A 17345-nucleotide genomic window follows, 5' to 3' on the forward strand; every position below is an offset into this window, starting at 1 on the left:
TAAAGAAAAAAAAAAACACAGAAAACAGTTGCTCATCTTTCCTCTCAACTTTTTCCTATGCCTAGTAATTTCACAATGCCTTAAACAATTTTCCAACTTTCATTCCATTATAAGTACAATTACTTACCATAGTTTTTTTAAAAAATTCTATCTGTCCTATTTTTATTTTCTCCTTACCAATTCTTCCCATTTTCAGCCCTATCCCTAATCAGTTGTTCATCACTGAAGCTAAAGTTGTTTACTCCACCCCGTCTTGAATGGATTCTTCTACCACAAATTACAACCAAAATTCTCATGTAGCCATACTGTAAAACTTCTTACCACAGTCCCCAAATCTAATGGACAAAGGTAGTATGGGGGGTGGTGACATATTTGACTTTTAAGCCTAAAAAATCCTGAAGTGCATTACTGCTATGAGTAAGGAAAAAGAGTAAACCTGATGAGTCCTCTATAGGCGTAGGCTACACATTTCTTTTCTTTTCCATGTCTATGTACAAGTTGAAATTGTTATTAAATAATGTTTATAGGCTAACAATGAAACTAGTTTATCATTTGAGAAGCCTTCTGGGGTCAGAGAAAGCAAATGTAACATTAGGTAAGACAAAATTACAAGAATATGAAACAGAAATTAAACAACTTGAGTGATCTGCTTATCCATTTAAGAAGGTACAGATAACTACTAATTTCACATTAGGTCTCAAAAAAAAAAAAAAGAAAAATCTTAAAAGGGACTCTACCACTAAGAGGGATTTGGATGGCAAGAAATAGCTTTGGAAGCATTGATACAATTTACAAACAGGTAAACTTCCCAAGACAGAATCCCATGTTACATTAGTTCCAATACTAATAGCTGTTCTATGTAAAGAGCTGTATGTAAAAAAGAAGCCAACTGGGAGAAAAATTAAGGAAATATGGAAGTGGTGACGCATTAAAATATTTATCATTTGACATCACAGGCCTATGAAGGGTTATATGAAGTAATTTCTAAAATCGATTTGCTTTGTAACTTCCAAGTAAAGCGAGCCTATAACTCAATGACAGCAGTTGGTAGAGGTCAACTCTTCTATTGAGGCAAAGATCCTACAGTGAGTTGAAAGTCTCCCAGACCTGGTCCGTCAGGAAGGGACAAAAGATTTCAGTTTCTTGAGATGGCGGGGGGGGGGGGGGGAGACTTGGCACTGCATCACACTTCAAATCCAATCGGGTTTCTCCCATGCCAACCGAGCACTGTGCGTCAAAGCATACCCTGGTGTCGTAAGGACAGTGAAATGGATGTAAAAACCCTTGTCTTTCATTTCCTGAACGCCTTATCAACATGCACAATAAAACACTCCTGATCCCCATCACAGGTCACGGGGAGAGCCCCTAGAGTTGCCGCTGCCACCCCTCCGGCCCCCCCCTCCCCCCGTAGAGGTGCTTGCCCCTCAGCACTGGGCCTTGGAGTTTTCTCTTCCCAGATCACCGTCGGGGGGTGGGGGCGAATTCACCGACCGAGGAAAGCAACCGGGGCTAGGAAGTCTGTTACAAAACAGAAATCGGGATCAAAAATACCGATCCTATCGTCCCTCCGCCCGCTCCCGGAGCACAAAAACAAAACCAAACACCCCCCGCCAACTTGCCCCACCGTTACGAAGGTGGCCCAAGCTCTGATCAAAGGTGCCTCCCAATCATCTTCTGGGCGAGAGAGCACCTGGGGCGAGTCTCCGGCCCCCGCCCCCCGTCCCTCGTCTCTCACCCCGGCCGGGACCAGGCCCCTGGACTGACAGGAGGGGCTGGCCGGACGCTGGCCCGCCCGGGGAAGGCTGCATTGCCGCCGAACCGCGCTCACACCGCGGGCGGAAGCAACGCGGGACCTGAGGTAACACGGCTCGGGCTGCGGGCGAGGCCTCGGAGCCGACGAGAAGACAGGCAGGACCCGGCAGCAGGGGAGGCGGGAGAAGCAGCCGGGCCTAGGCCGCAGCAGGCCGCGGAGTGGCCATACTCGGCTTCCCGGCCGAGGCTGCGAGCCAAGCCTCAGCGAGCGGGGTTATCATTACCTGGACGGGTTCCTGCAGCACCGTCATCCTTGAGGCTCAGGCCCACTTTCTGCAGTGCCTCAGGCCCCCCCCGTAGCGGCTCCGGCCCGGCCAGCCCCGGCTCATTTAAACTCACCAGCGACCGTTACCGGGGGATGGGGGAGGCCGAGCGATTGCCGAGTACCTCCGAGCGGGACACGGAAATACCCGAAGTGGAGAGCTCCGCGCGGGAGCTAGACGGAAAAGCCCGAAGGAGGCCGGAAACGCCCGAGGCCGGTCGGCGGAGGAGGAGACCGTTGCCGGAAACTGTCGAGGTTTCCCGGAGACTACCGAGTCCGACCCAGAGCGTAGTTTTCTCCTCTCGGCCACGCCTTCAGTCACGCACGCCACGCCCAACCGGCCACCCTAGGCTGGGCCACGCCCAATCGGCGACCCGCCGGCTGGGCGTGGCTTGCTGTAGCAGGCGGGGAGCGTTACGTGGCCGGACTATCGATCGTCTCCATTCGCCGCTCAACCTCTGTGGATCGGTTGATGCGCGGTGGGTTAAGCAGAGGGTAAAACACGAGAGTTTGGGGCTGACCTTAAGAAGTATTTGTTCAGTTGAGTTCATTTATCATTGCGGAAGTACCTATCGTAGCTCAAAGGGAAATAGGAAAATTTGGAGGGATTGCCACGCTTCAAAGGTTTAGTTTGGATCCGGGGCTGTCTGCACCGGAGACGTTACGGTCTCTTTAAAGGAAAAGCAGTGGAGCAGAGTGCAGCGTTATGTGGTGCCCATTATAAATGATGTCAAAATTAAGAGGAGAGGGAAATAAATTGGAATTAAGATGAGGAAGGTTTCATGGAGGTAGAAAGGGAGACTTAAACTGGACTCTAAGGTATGGGTAGAATTAGAAGAGAAAACTTGTAAGTGAAGGGAAACAGATCAGTCTGATAAGAGTTAAGGCATTAACTGGAAAATAATTACTTAGGTGACCATATCATTGAAAATCTCAGAAAGCAGGCAGAAATTTTTATTCCTGATAGGAAAGGCAGTGTGTTGTGAAATCTGGAGGTGTGTTTGTGGTGTGTTGGGAAATCCGGAGGCTTGATTTTGAATTTTACCTCTGGCGCTAACTAGTTTTAGGTCCTTAAGCAAGTCACATCTCTGAACTTGTATTTCCTTAGTCTAAAAAAAAAAAAAAGACTAAAAATTAAATGCATTGATGTGTGTTGGTATGTCTAACACACATAATAGGCTCTCGCAAATTTCTTTCCTATTCCCTCTCCCCCCAAAATGTGTGAGCCAGGGAACCAGTGAAATTTTGGGGTTTGGTGGATGAAAACGGTTTTTGAAAATCAACTTGTCTTGCGCTTAGGTATGTAAGTCACACCCCATCACTTCTGGTTGATTAAAGCAAGACACAGGGCCAACCTGAATTCAAGGGAGAGAAATAGATTCCACCTCTAGATGGGAGGAGTAGCAAAGTGACGCTGCAAAAGGCTTGTGCCCCTGAGCGATTGATTTCTGGACCATCTTTGGAAACAACCTACCAGATAGGAGATGAGAATCTAGTAATGGTAATGCAAAGAAAGAGATGCCGCCCTTAAAATGTGATGCTTTGAACTGAATGCAACACTCCACATTTATTCTGATAAATGCAGAGAACGATGAGACTATTGCTTTTACTATCTGGATGACTTCTCTTAAAGTAGACTAAAGTTGTATTTGCATTTTAAATTGTCACATGACATTGATCATGCTAAGCTTGTGGTCATTTTACATAACAGCTCTTTTTGATACAACATGCTGCATGAAAAGTACTTGTGCAAGAGATTCTTGTAAACTTGAATGTAGGAACTTAAAACACAACATACATAATGATGACATTTTTGGTGTGTGAAAATGTTTATCTAGAGTCAGCATTTAAAGAGACCATGATGGGGTGCCTGGGTGGCTTAGTGGGTTAAGCCTCTGCCTTCGGCTCAGGTCAGGGTCTCAGGGTCTCGGGGTCCTGGGATCGATACCCACATCAGGCTCTCTGCTCAGTGGGGAGCCTGCTTCCCCTTCGCTCTCTGTCTGCCTCTCTGCTTACTTGTGATCTCTCTTGCTGTAAATAATAAATAAATAAATAAATAAATAAATAAAGTCTTTAAAAAAAATAAAGAGACCGTGATGCTTGGCATTCTGGCTCTAAAGCTTAGAATTTGCTTAATGCGCCCCTTCTTCCTCCCCTACCCCCTCCCCCCCCCAAAGCATCTCTTTTCTAAGTGTTCTTTACTGGGCTAATACAACAATTGTGGTTTTCTGCTCATCCACAGCAAGGCCACATTGTTTGAAGTTGTGCTTTGGTGGAATCTTTTAAAGCATTTTTACTTCCTTCTGTGTTCCTGATTGACCTACTTAAACTTGCCATCCAGCAACCACTTGGGCGTCCTGCTGTCTGTCATCCATTATCCACATATGTTTAGCTGGTGAGCAGATCTGGGTTGCAATAAGCATTATTCCAAACATGGTAAATTAGCTCTTCTTCTTAGCCTGCCTGTTGGTCTGTTTCATGTTCAGTCAGATTTGGAGGCAGATTTTAGAGAACTGCTCAAGAAGCTAGACTTGATATCAGTGCCAAGATGCAGGTCGCACTAAAATATGGTCCCCAGCAAGTTTACCATTCTGAATGCCTTCAGTACCGCTTGTCTGTACCCTTCTTTTGTCCCTGTTAAGGCTGCAGTCTTATTCTTCTTCTGTTACTTGATCTTGAGGTTTTTACCCCTGTGTTTCCTCCTCCGTCTTGGTCAAATCATCCCCTTCTTTTGGCATCTCTGACCACAGTCTCCTAGTTTTCCTTCTACTGCTCTGTTTTCATCAGTTCCCTTTGTCCCCTGCCCCCAACATTGGAATGGTTCAGGGGCTCGTTCTAGGCTTTCTTCTCACCCTACACTTTCTTTCTTTGCAAACCCATCCATTCTCTTCACCTCCACTTTAATCTAAAATTATTCCAGGGGCATCTTGGTGGCTCATTCAATTAAGAATCTGACTCTTGATTTGGGCTCCAGTCATGATCTCAGGGTTGTGAGATCAAGCCCCAAGCGGGGCTCTGATCTGGACTTGAAGCCTGCTTTCAAGTCTCTCTCTCCTTCCTCCCTCTGTCCCCTGCCCCCATTTCCCTCTCAAAAAAAAAAAAAAAAAGTAAAATTGTTCTAAAATCTCTATCTCTAGCCAGACTGTTTCTTAGAATTCCAGATTCAAATGCCTAGCTGTCAACTGGACCTCTCACAGGGGCTTGGTCAGAATGACATCCCCCGTCCTCATACTTAAAGCATTCCTACCCCAATTTAAGGTACTAGCACCCTTTCTGTTGCCCAAACCTGAAACCACTCTCTCTCTCTCTCTCTTTGACCCTAGCATCTAATGACAAAAGCCCTACTAAATTTTACCCTGGATGTACCTTCATGTCTCGTCCTGTCTCTAGTCTTACCTGTCCTCAAAACCAAGTCTGATCATGTTAGGACTCCCTCCTAAATCTTCCCACCCAACTCAAGATTTCCCATTGCTCTCACGATATTGCTCAAACCTGTTCACTACTCTTTTTTTTGAGAGAGAGAGCATGAGTGAGTGCACAAGTGGGGAGGGGCAGAGGAGAAGAAGATAAAGAGTCTTAAGCAGGCTGCATGTCTAGCACAGAGCCCCACTGACAAGGGGCTCGATCCCCTGACACTGAGAACATGACCAGAGCCAAAATCAAGAGTCAGACACTTAACCAATGGAGCCACCCAAGCACCCCTAACTTCTCTTATAAGGCCTTCCAAGGTCTAGTGCCTGCCTCCTTATTCAGCCTTGTCTCATCTCCCTGTTATACTCTACATTCCCACGAAGGGGACCAGAATACGTCACTTTGGCATAAGGATTATTTTGACCTGAAATCAATTAGGAAGCAGCAAACACAAAAAGAGCTCTTTGCTTTCCCACTATCTGCCTAAAAGCAGGACGTAAATTTCCTTTTGTGAAGGTGCTTCCTCTCCCTTCTCCTGTACCAGCAGGAGGAAAACAACTATTATCACTAGAGACAAGGAGTTGGCACTGATTTGGGTCTGCACAAACAGACTTGCCAAAATAACCCTTTTCTTCCATTAGTTTCCCCATATATTTACCTTTCCATAACTTACCACCCCAAAGGCCAAAACTTTTCCCCTCTATTTTGTCACTTCTCCACAAATTTATTGCTGTTTGCTAAGACAGCAGATAAGCCCCAAGTCCTAACCACCTCTTGTTTTTAAACTCTTGTTTTAAAAATTCTGTTAATCTGTCTTTTGTCAGTTTAATTCACAGGGCCCATGCTACAAACCTCAGAGGGTGGAAGGAAGGTCACATGAGGCAAATAGCAAGAAAGTGGCCATCTACAAGCCGTGAGGAAAGCTCGCACCAGAAACCAAAGTGGCTAGCACCTTGATCATGGACTTCTAGCCTCCAAAACTGTGAGAAAACACATTTCTGTTGTTTAATCCACCCAGACTGCAGTGTTTGGTCTAGGATCCTGAGCATTCTGATGTAATCAAGATGATTTATGTCTGATCTCCCTAAGGGAAGACCGTGTTATATTTCCCTATATTGCTCTTTGGAAAGCATTATATATTTAGTATATGCTTAAAAAATATTGACTGATTAAAGTGGAAGCCTTTACACATATTACTTCTTCTTCCTGAAATACTTTGCCCTTGCTCTTTGGCTAAATCGAACTCATCCTTCAGGCCTCAGCCTTGATATTATATCCTCAGAATATTCCCTGTCCATCTAAACCAAAATTATTAGCTCTGTCCTATGATTCTCTCTTACAGCATCTTTGTTCTTTCCCTTCGTAGTATGTATGGTAATTTTAATTACATTTGTTTAATAGAAATTCCTTGAAGGCAGGGACTTTGGCTTACCTTGATGTCCCCATTATCTAGTAGAGTGCCCTGCACAAATATAAAGTCATTAAGATATTATAAATGTATCCGATGACGAAAAGACATGACCACTCAGTGTTTTCTCTTATTGCTCATAAGTTGATGCTCTTCTGACTCTCCCTTTCTGGATCCAGAGAGCGTGCTGGTTTTGTACATAAGGCCCGAAGGGATTTCAAATCAAAGCAGTCTGAAGTGTTGAGGCTAATCAGAAATGCATGCTGGTTGAGGTGCGCTCTGAGATGGGCTACTTGGCCTATGGCAGGGAGGGGTAGGCAGACTTCAAAAGCACAGAGAAGAAGATAAACAAATTGGCTTGCCTGGAGGGGAGTCTGCATAAGCTTGGTTGAAATGGTAGTGTAGGGAACAGTTGATAAGTTTTGGGTTCCAAACTGATGACTTTAGGTTGATAAAATAGACCTAGGGAGCTGCTGGTGGTGATTGAGCTGGGGAGTGACTTCACGAGAATGGAATTTGAGAATGATTATGCTAACAGCTGAGGATTATGTGAATTGAAGGAGAGAGAGAGAATAGGGGCCAGGAGTGCAGCAAAGAGGCTGCTAGGAATCCAGGTAACTCTTAAATTTCCATTATTCTTGGATCCTAGCTGGTTGGGTTACAGGATCCTTGAGCCTGGTGGGCAAGAACGAGTTCTTGAAACATTTTACGGTGCAAAAAGGTGTTTTTATTATAGCAGGGGGCCAGGACTGTAGGCAGAAAGAGCTGCATTGTGATTGTGTGGTATGACTGATCATAGAGGGTTTTCTGTCTTACAGAGGTGAAGGTGATACTAGGACTCCAGGAAATTGAGTCTATAGGTTCCTGGCTCTTAATAAGATTGTGTTCATGAAGACAGTTACAAACTATAGTGAAGTTTCATTTCTACAGGACTGTGATGTTTATCAGTTGACCATTTGTTTTCCCCTGCCTTGTTCTTCCGCCCCGTTCCTGGTGCCTGAGGAATGTTATATGTATATCCCACCTTATGGGGCCTTGGAGGCGGGTGGCTTGCTGGATGTCAGCTCTTGTGTTTTGCCCTTAGCTTGCTCTCTCATCAGCTGAATCTGAAAAAAAGATGCAAAATGAAAATAGTTCCATGTTACTGTTGTACAGTGAGGAATATTTTTCTCCAGTTCCTTCTCTTTAGGACATTTAGATTCCAAGCAGAAGGCTGCTGACTGAGCGCAGGCAGACCATACGAGTGAATCGAATGATCTTGCTGTCTATTACCTACCAGTCTATTACCTACCTCTATTACCTCCTGTCTATTACCTCCAAGGGACCTGAAGGGACATATATGACTGACTGCTAGATAAAAAATATTTTTCTTCTTTGGGAAGGATGTTCACCAAATAGTAGATTCTCTGTTTCTCTCCTTTTTAGGTCCTAGGCACGCTTTCATTTTTCTCTGCATAAATTGCACAGCAGTGAATTCAACGCAGATGTGATTATTTGCCAGTCTTGAGTCTACACTATAGCTGTCTCGAGTAGACCCTGTTGTTGCTGTTAGTTTGTTTTGTGTGTCACACGTGTATGATTTGGGAGGTAGGTGATGAACTAGGTTCAAAATATACTGAGTTTGAAGTGGCCTCTGGTGAGAAGAGAACGAATGTTGATTGAAAATATGAAGCTTGGGGCACCTGGGTGGCTCAGTGGGTTTAGCCTCTGCCTTCAGCTCAGGTCATGATCCCGGGGTCCTGGGATCGAGCCCTGCATCAGGCTCTCTGCTCGGCAGGTAGCCTGTTTCCTCCTCTCTCTCTGAGCCTGCCTCTCTGCCTACTTGTGATCTCTCTCTCTCTCTCTGTGAAATAAATAAATAAAATCTTAAAAAAAAAAAAAAAGAAAATGTGAAGCTTGAACAATTTAAGAAAGAAGTTGGGGCTGGAGGTAGAGATTTTCCAGGGGCTCCTGGGTGGCTCAGTCAGTTAAATGTCTGTCTTCAGCTCAGGTCATGATCTTACGGTCATGGGATCGAGCCCCAAGTCAGGCTCCTTGCTCAGCAGGGGTCTGCTTCTTCCTCTGTCCCTCCCCCTTGCTCGTGCTCTCTCTCTCTCTCATAAATAAATAAAATCTTAAAAAAAAAAAATCGAGATTTTCCAGGTAGAACGAAATGCATTCTATTTTGGTTATGTGATGCCCTATAAAACCTTTGTGAGAGTATTTATCATTACCTTCAAACTATTTATTTATCCACATCCTCCAGACCAGACAGTAAGCTTCTTGGGGGTAGGATGGGCTCTAACTCATTTTAGTAAAAGCATGTGCATACTGTAGGTGTCATAAGCATTAGTTGAATGGATGAATGAATGAATGAGAGTAATCTGGGTAAAGGAGATACAGGAGAGCAGGGTGAGTGACAGAATTCTGGTGTGATAAGTACAGCAGAGAAGGCCCAGAGACAAGAGCATTAGATCTAGCCAGAGAAGTCACTGGTGGGGGTGCTAGGGAGGAAGTCAGAATTTGAAAAGTAAAAGAAGAAGTTGGTGGAAAGAGAAACCAAGAAAAGAGAATTATTTTTAGCTCTAAAAACATGTCCCCAAATGCTGAGAAAAAGTGCTTGCTAAGGTGTTGTCTCTTTTTCCTTACTGAGAGCCATCCACGCTGTGGGTGACAAGGCTAGCTGTCATGGATGCTTTCTTGTTTCCTTGTCCTCTTGGGGGGCCAGGACTCTCCATGAGGGAATTGCATCGGCTGTACCAGCTCCCACTGTCCCCTTAGTGTCCTGGGTTCTAGTCTCAGATCTGCCATGACTCATAGTGTGACCTTGGGCAAGTCGCCCCCTTCTGTTTGTGCCTCTAAAGTCCCTTGCAGCTGACAGGATGTCTGGGGGAATGCAGTTGGGATGACTGGTGAGGATTCTGACTTGCTCTCTGTTGCTTTTCAACTATAAATCACTTTGCCAGACACCAGCTGTCCTGCCCTCTGCTTTGGATTCTCTGGCGGGCTCCAAGACCCACCTGCTGTTGGGGTGCTCCCAATGTCTTCCTCCCACGGGTCAGCTCTCAGCTCTCACTAGGCTGCACTGCCTTGATCACAGCACAGACATGAGTTTCAGCCATTTAGATGGACTGTTGAGTGATTGGGCCAAACGTGTAGCATTCGCCACTTATGCTAAACAGCTGAGGAAATGAAGCTGGATGGGATGATTTAAAGTGCTCAGAGGGCCAGTGCTATCATGGCCCTTAAAATTTTGATTTTAGACCCTTCCACTCCTTCTCTGCCTTTACCTTTCCTTCTCTGCCTTTTCAGGGTCACTAAGATTTTAGGTTTTCATTGCTTTTTTCTTTTATCTTTGGTCATAAGGAATCTTCGCTACAGGAGATTGAGTTAATCATTCTCCTTGAGTTGTATAGCCTTCTTTCATCACTGGTCCATACCAAGCTTCTTGTTTAATTAGTTATTTATTCCTTTTTAACTCATTGCTCCATCCCATCCAAACAATATTCACCATAAGTGACCTTCAGATATTTTCAGTGTGTTTTTTTTTTTGGTGTATGTGTTCTTGAATAATGAGTGAGGCTTCTAGTATGTGTGTACTTAATAAAATTTAATGATATATCTTATTTTCCCAATATAGCCAATGTGTTATTTCAACATGTAAATAATATAAAAATTATTGAGATATGTATTATTCTTTTTATTTTTTGTCCTAAGTCTTCAAAACCCAGTATGTGTTTTTTCTTATAGCATGTCTCAATTTGGATGCTATACCTCCATCACAAATACTTGATCTGTATTTAGATTTCATAATTGCACAGTTGAAGAAGTAGATTCACATACCTAAGTTTTCCAAACATACTTGAAAATTTTCCAGTGACCAAATCAAGTATCAAAAAAACCCCATTTTCCTTTAACATTTGTATCCAAATGGACAAAATTGCTTCCTCTATTTTAAAAGAATTATTTCAGTATCAAAAGTATGTCTGGGGTGCCTGGGTTGGCTCAGTGGGTTAAACCCTCTGCCTCTGGTTCAGGTCATGATCTCAGGGTCCTGGAATCGAGTCCCGTATCCGGCTCTCTGCTCAGCGGGGAGCCTGCTTCCACGCCACCCCGCCACCCGCCCCCCCGCCCCGGCACCTGCCTCTCTGCCTACTTGTGATCTCTGTCTGTAAATAAATAAATAAAATCTTAAAAAAAAAAAAAGTATGTCCAAGTCAAGTAAACTCACTAACTCTGTGTCAACTCAGTATTGCTAACACGAAATTCAAGGAGATACTGCATAAATGGAAAAGCAACTAAATTTATTAATATCCACAAAACATGTTAACTTTTCTTGTCATTTTTGCAGCCAGTTTACATAATGCTGTTGATTGAAATTTGCATATTTATGTTAGAAAAGTGTGTTCTAATTTGCATTGTGAGAGGCTTCAATTTTAGCATAAATTCTTGTACCTATGTAGCTAAGTTGCGAATAAGCATTTTCTTTCCTTGGACCTTCCATTTGAGCTCATTCATATGCAATATGATATCAGTGAGATTATATGCAGGTATTTTAAATTTATAGAACTGTAATTGTGGTTTATATCTTATTCAGCTTCTTACTCATCACTATTTCTTCTGGATATAGTAATGGAGACCCACATTGCTTCTGCCTCCAGCCACAAGTCATGCTGCAGCAAGAATGTCCTTATTCGTGCCTCTTCTGAACTTGAGTGAGATTTCTGTCTGATGTATACTTAGCCTGATTGCACTTCTAAGTCACAAAGCCCTTCAACTTCTATCCCCCCTATTTCTTAGCTCTTCTATTCCTTTACCTTTCTTTTTTTTTTCTTCTGGAAGATATTCTTTTTTTTTTTTTTTTTTTTTTAAGATTTTATTTATTTATTTGACAGAGATCACAAGTAGGCAGAGAAGCAGGCAGAGAGAGGAGGAAGCAGGCTCCCTGCTGAGCAGAGAGACTGATGCGGGGCTCTATCCAAGGCCCCTGGGATCATGACCCAAGCCGAAGGCAGAGGCTTTTAATGCACTGAGCCACCCAAGGCGCCCCTGGAAGATATTCTTTCTTTTGCCTTTCAATACTCTACTATTTTTCCCAGCTGTGTCCATCATGGCTACTTTTCAAATCTATTGTGTTTTCTATTTTAATGATTAATTTTTTTAGACCTAACATATCATTTGTTTTATGAAAGTTTTTTTTTTCTTATTTCGACTATTATACTTCTCATATCTGATATTTCCATTTGGTTCTTCTTTATGTCTTCTTGTTCTGTATCATTTTGGTAATATTTCCTTCCATCTTTTTTAACCATGTTTACTAATCTTCGTTTAAAATCTTGGCCTGTCTGTTGTCATATTTCTATTTCAGGTACCATCTGTAATCAAGTGGGCTGTATCCTTTTGGATTAGTTGTGCTCCTCATCTGTCTTGTCATTTTACCTAAGGGCACATAGGTTGGTTGTCCAACAGAGCAAGCCAGTGCCTCTGAGCTCAGGGGGTAAGGGTTGGAGGTGAATGAGCCCTGGTACTGAGAACAGTCCGCTTTACCCCCATCAGAGTGGAGCAGCTTTAGTAGGGGAGATGTTTTTATTAGTATTTATTAATACTGAATACTTTTAGTATAAATTTTTTAGTATAAATTTTAGTATAAATGCTTTTATTAGTACTTATTAATACTAAATATTAATATTTAATAGGGGAGATTTATTGCAATTCACCAGCCCTGAGAGGTTAGGGTAGGAGGGAGAAAACACTGTCCGATGTTCAGTTGCTCCCTACCTAATTTTTTACTAGCTCTTCACAAGCACAGTGCGTCTTCAGGGGCCCTGATGTTACCCTAACCAGCACCTGAATCACGGGCGATGGGGCATCGCTGTATGTTCAAGGGCAGTAGTGGAGAAAAAATCAGAACCCCAGCACTCCTTTTTTTTGGTGGGGGGGGTCATTCCACAGCCATGCCTGGCTACATCTTGCCCCAAACCAAAGCCACTCTTCCAACACACACACACACACACACACACACACACACACACCCCAGTTCAAAACAGGGCTACCCTTCATCCAAGGGGTTTCTCACAGTTCTTTTAATTTCTTGGTGTTTTCTCTGTATAATTCCTCCACTGTTGATCTTGGGAGAGGTAGTAACCACCACACTATTTCAATCAGGACCCAGGTTCAGCTATTTTGGTACTTTCTCTGTCCAAGGCACTGTTCTAGGCATGTCACCCAACACCTTTTTGCACCATAAAATGTCTCAAGAATTCTTTCTTGACTCTTGGGCTCAACAATCCCGTATCCCAATCAGCTAGGATCCAAGAACAATGGAAATTTAGATTTGCCTCGACTTTCTAGCAGCCTCTTTGCTGTACTCCTGGCTCCTACTTTATCTCTCCTCTAATTCACATAATCCTCATGACGAATCTATGAGGTTATATTAGTGGTCCCATTTTACGGATAAGAAAAGTGAGATGTAAAGAAGTTAACTCAAGGGGTGCCTGGGTGGCTCAGTCATTAAGCATCTGCCTTTGGCTCAGGTCATGATCTCAGGGTCCTGGGATCGAGCCCCACGTCAAGACTCTGCTCAGGGGGGAGTTGGCTTCTCCTTCTTTCTCTCTCTCTCAAATAAATAAATAAAATTAAAAAAAAAAAGTTAACTTGAGGGGTGCCTGAGTTGCCCAGTCATTTAATTGTCTGACTCTTGATTTCAACTCAGGGTCATGAGATCGAGGATGTGAACTCAGCGGGGAATGGTCTGCTTGGGATTTTTTCCTTCTGCCACCTCGCCTCCCTCCACAGCCCCAACTCACATGTGTGCTTTATCTTTCAAATAAATAAATCTTTAAAAAAAAAAAAGGGAACTAGCTTGCCTAGCCCACTGAGTCAGGGCTCCAACCCGGACGGTCTGGCTCCTAAGTGGGCCTTCTTACCCCCTGACTTGCAGTAGAGCCCGATTTACCCAGTGCCCTCTCTGGGGACAACTTCGTGTTGGCCAGGGCATTGCCCCGTGGTGTCTAGCTTATGAGACGCTGGCCAGAGGAGAGGAGGGAGGGTGACAGAGACAAGGCATTAAGAGCCAGGCCTGCTGTCAGCAGCATTTGATCCCAGGCAGGAGACTCTGATGGATCTCTTTCAGGACAGGACACAGGATGCGCGTGGTTGGAGGGGAAGGGAGAAGAGTGAGCGAGTGTCAGCCCAGCCCAGACGAGGGCTGATGTCAGTTCTCTATGTGTCTGTCCCCGGGTTTGACGTGGGCTGTAAATGGGTTGTGTGAAATTTCGTCCTGCATTTTCCATCTGCTGGGTCTGAAGTCCTTCCAGCCGGAGTGTTGCAGTGGGCTGGAGCCCCTCTGGCTCGGGAACCATGAGAGGCCTCAGAGACAAGGGTTAGGCTGCCAGTACTCGCTACTGTACTTGCCCTTTCACACTGTGCTTCGGTCCTTCCCTTTCTTTCCTTTACTCTGCTCGGTCAGCAAACGTTGGAGGAGGAGGCCTATGACAAAGACCTGGCACCAGCTACTCTAAAGGGACAAGAAGGTAAAAGTCAGTGACCTTGAAGCAGAATGAGGGTCGTGGGAGTGAGAACTCTGACTTCAGTTCCTGGGCTCTTCTGACCTGTGAGCATCCTGACTTGTGGCAAGAGCAAGGCCAGAGGCAGGGAGCTTGACTCTTGAGCCATGGATCTTTCTGGAAAACCACACTCCCCTCTAGTTGCTTCTGAAGTGCCAGAATCTTTTAGCTGATATTGATGAAAGAGAATCAGAAACCGATTTGAGTAGTGTCTCCTCCCCCGCCGGGGTGCTTGTCACCTAAGGTTTCAGGCAGGCTGGCTCCTTGTGTGAGTGTGGCTGATGGACAGGCTGCCTGGCCCCAGGGACCTGCTACATGCTTTCTGAGCCACAAATATGTCACACCATGGGTCCCCAGCCGCCGCCCCTCCTCCCCCACCCCTCTCCACCTCGTCCTCACTCCTGAAACCACAGCTCACAATCCCAGTAGCTGCTGCCACCTTACCTGTCCCTACCCCATGGGCTCCCCTCTCCTGGAGTTCCTTCCAGGAAGTTCGAGACACCCCAGCACACAACTGGCTTCATCTAGGAAAGCGAATAAAATTAACAGCTCTAAGTGTTTCTAATGTGCCAGGGATGGCTTGCGGGGCTCTGCTTATGTCATCGTTTCATACAGATCTCACAATAAGGAAATGTTTACTGTTGAGGGTCCTTAAGGTACTGGGCCTGAGATTAGGAAATGGCAAATGCAGGAATCAGCCCTATGCCCCCCTGTCCCTGATGCCCACACCCTAGCATGTCTGCAAATGCTCAACCAGCTCTCTAACCTCAGAGCCCTGTTCCTGAGCAGACTGGGTATTTTGATCCTCCTGAGAATGAAAACAGAAAGAAAGAAAAAAGGAAAAAAGAGAAAGATAAATGAAGGAAAAGGGAACTCCTGACTCTGCCTTTTGAGGATTGAACTTCTTACTAGAATGGTTAGAATAATTTGTTTCTTAACTGGAAAGGGATATACAAGAGCATCTCGTGAAATCGCAGACTCATTTCTTTGATGATTGTGGGATGCAGGTGTAGGAAAACACAGGAGTGGTGCTGATTGAAATGGAAAGGGGAGCTCCCAACCTGGCCTCTGTGCGTCCCTTATAGCCACAAGCAATTTAAGGGAGCCTAGGGTGTCTGCTGAACCCTGAAAGCTCCTCATGATCTTTCATTTTAGAGATAAGCAAGCTGAGGTCCAGAGAGGGGGAGTGGCTGGCAAGGTCATGACTGGTGTTTGGATCTTCCAGCTTCCGGCTTGCAGCTTTCCACCAAACACCAGTTTGTGTATCTTTGCAAACCCCACAGCACACCTAGTCCGGGAAGGGGGTGTGGTGGGGGAGAGGAGAGGAGAGGCTGGGCTTCCTTTTTCCTTCCTCCTCACCACCAGCAGTAACTTGAGTTCCCAACCCCTGGGGGGAATGAAGAAGTCAGGGAAGGGAAAGATAGGGAAACTGGAAGGGTGCAAGCCGAGGCCTCTAGAAGCAGGGGACACCAAGTCAGAAGGCACAGAGAAGGTGAGGAAGAAGAGGGGTGAAGTGGGGTGAGGTGAAAGGGCCAATGGCTGCTGTCCCAGCCAGGGCCAGTGCTGTCTGGGGTTCAGATCTTGCTCTCTCTAGTATCTCCTCGGTCAAGTCCTGGCTTCTTTTCCTGCCTCAGTGTCCTTTGAAGGCCTCTCTGCTTACCAGTGGTGAGAGCACACCTAGGCTCTAGGAGCGGCAGGGCGGGGGCAGAGCTCCACACACCGCACAGGGAGCCAGAATTAGCCAGCTCAGCTCTGCCTCTAAATGGCTGAATGTCTCCAGGCCACTGTAAAGTCTCTCTCTGGACATTAGATTCCTCACCTACAAAAGCAGGTAGAATGAGACCAACTCTAAAGGCCCTTTTAGCTCGGAAAGATGTGGGAAATGGAGCCTGGGGAAGAGCAGATGTGGGCCCCAGGCACCTGGAACTGGACTTAGGCACTAGCGGGGATCAGGTGTCCATCGCACAACCATCTTGTTTCACAGGGAGGAAACTGGGCCCAGAGAGGCAGAGTGACTTTTCGGCTTCTCTCAGCTTAGACTTTTTTCCTCTGAACTGGAGAGTCTTAAAGTTCAGCTCCAAGCAATTCTGTGCAGTGGATAAGCTTTTTTGTTGTTGTTTTCTGAACATTTTATAGGCTTTCAGCAGTTTTTACTGTTTAAAAGTTTTACTGTTTAAAAGTTACAGCTTTTACTGTTTAAAAACAGTATATGCTTGGCTCCGTAACTCAGGGGTTAGAGCGCTGGTCTCGTAAAAACAATATATGCTTGTTTTTAAAATTTCCATTAATAGAGGAAGTGAAAAAAAGTACAAAATTACAAATTGCCGTGATCGCCCCTTCCTTACCGCCCCCAGGTCCCAGGGGTGTTTCTTTCTAGCCCTTTAGTATGTATTCGTCCTGACTTTTTGGATGAACACACAAACATACCATGTACGCACTACCCCCCCCCACCCCCGTCAATGGAATTCTGATCTCAACGATTCAAGCAAAAACTTTAAAATCAGACACACCTGGGTTTTGATCCAGCTGATAGCTAATTAGCTGAGTGACCTTGTTACCTGACCACTTTTAGTTTCAATCTCTCCAAGTGTAAAATGGGAGTAATAATGATATCTACTTCATAGGATTGTGGTGAAGGTGTAATGAGACTTTATATTCTAGCACTTAACAGTGCCTGGTACACAGTGGGCCCTACACGTACACACACGCACTTATATACATGCACGCCTACGCCCACACACAGAGTCCAGGGGGCACAGAGTGAGTTAGAGGTATAGCGACGACAAGACCCAAGTTTTCTGACCTCCAGTCACAGGGACTCTTAGCCACCCCTCTCTGCCTCTCACCCCAGCCCCCCAGGCACAGGTTCAGCGCCCAGTACTTGTTGAATGGATGATTGGGGTTGCTG

The 17345-nt window shown here is 45.1% G+C and overlaps 2 protein-coding genes across 3 annotated transcripts in view; one reads left to right on the top strand and one right to left on the bottom strand.

Moving 5' to 3' along the window:
* CDC27 (cell division cycle 27) overlaps positions 1 to 2148 on the bottom strand; it is a 72339-nt gene extending 70191 nt beyond the window's left edge. Inside the window, 1 exon segment of the mRNA XM_032320159.1 lies at positions 2037 to 2148. Within this exon segment, the coding sequence (XP_032176050.1) occupies positions 2037 to 2063 (27 nt within the window). The 5' untranslated portion in view covers positions 2064 to 2148.
* Positions 1757 to 17345, top strand: part of MYL4 (myosin light chain 4) — a 28554-nt gene continuing 12965 nt past the window's right edge. Inside the window, exon 1 of one of the 2 annotated variants that reach the window (XM_032320176.1) lies at positions 1757 to 1858. The gene's annotated coding sequence lies outside the window, so the exon portion shown is untranslated. Of the gene's footprint in view, positions 1859 to 2469; positions 2554 to 17345 lie in introns of those variants that run through there. The other variant, XM_032320175.1, reaches the window with a different exon arrangement.

This window comes from Mustela erminea, chromosome 18 (assembly GCF_009829155.1).
Source record: "Mustela erminea isolate mMusErm1 chromosome 18, mMusErm1.Pri, whole genome shotgun sequence".
NCBI classification, from domain to species: Eukaryota; Metazoa; Chordata; class Mammalia; order Carnivora; family Mustelidae; genus Mustela; species Mustela erminea.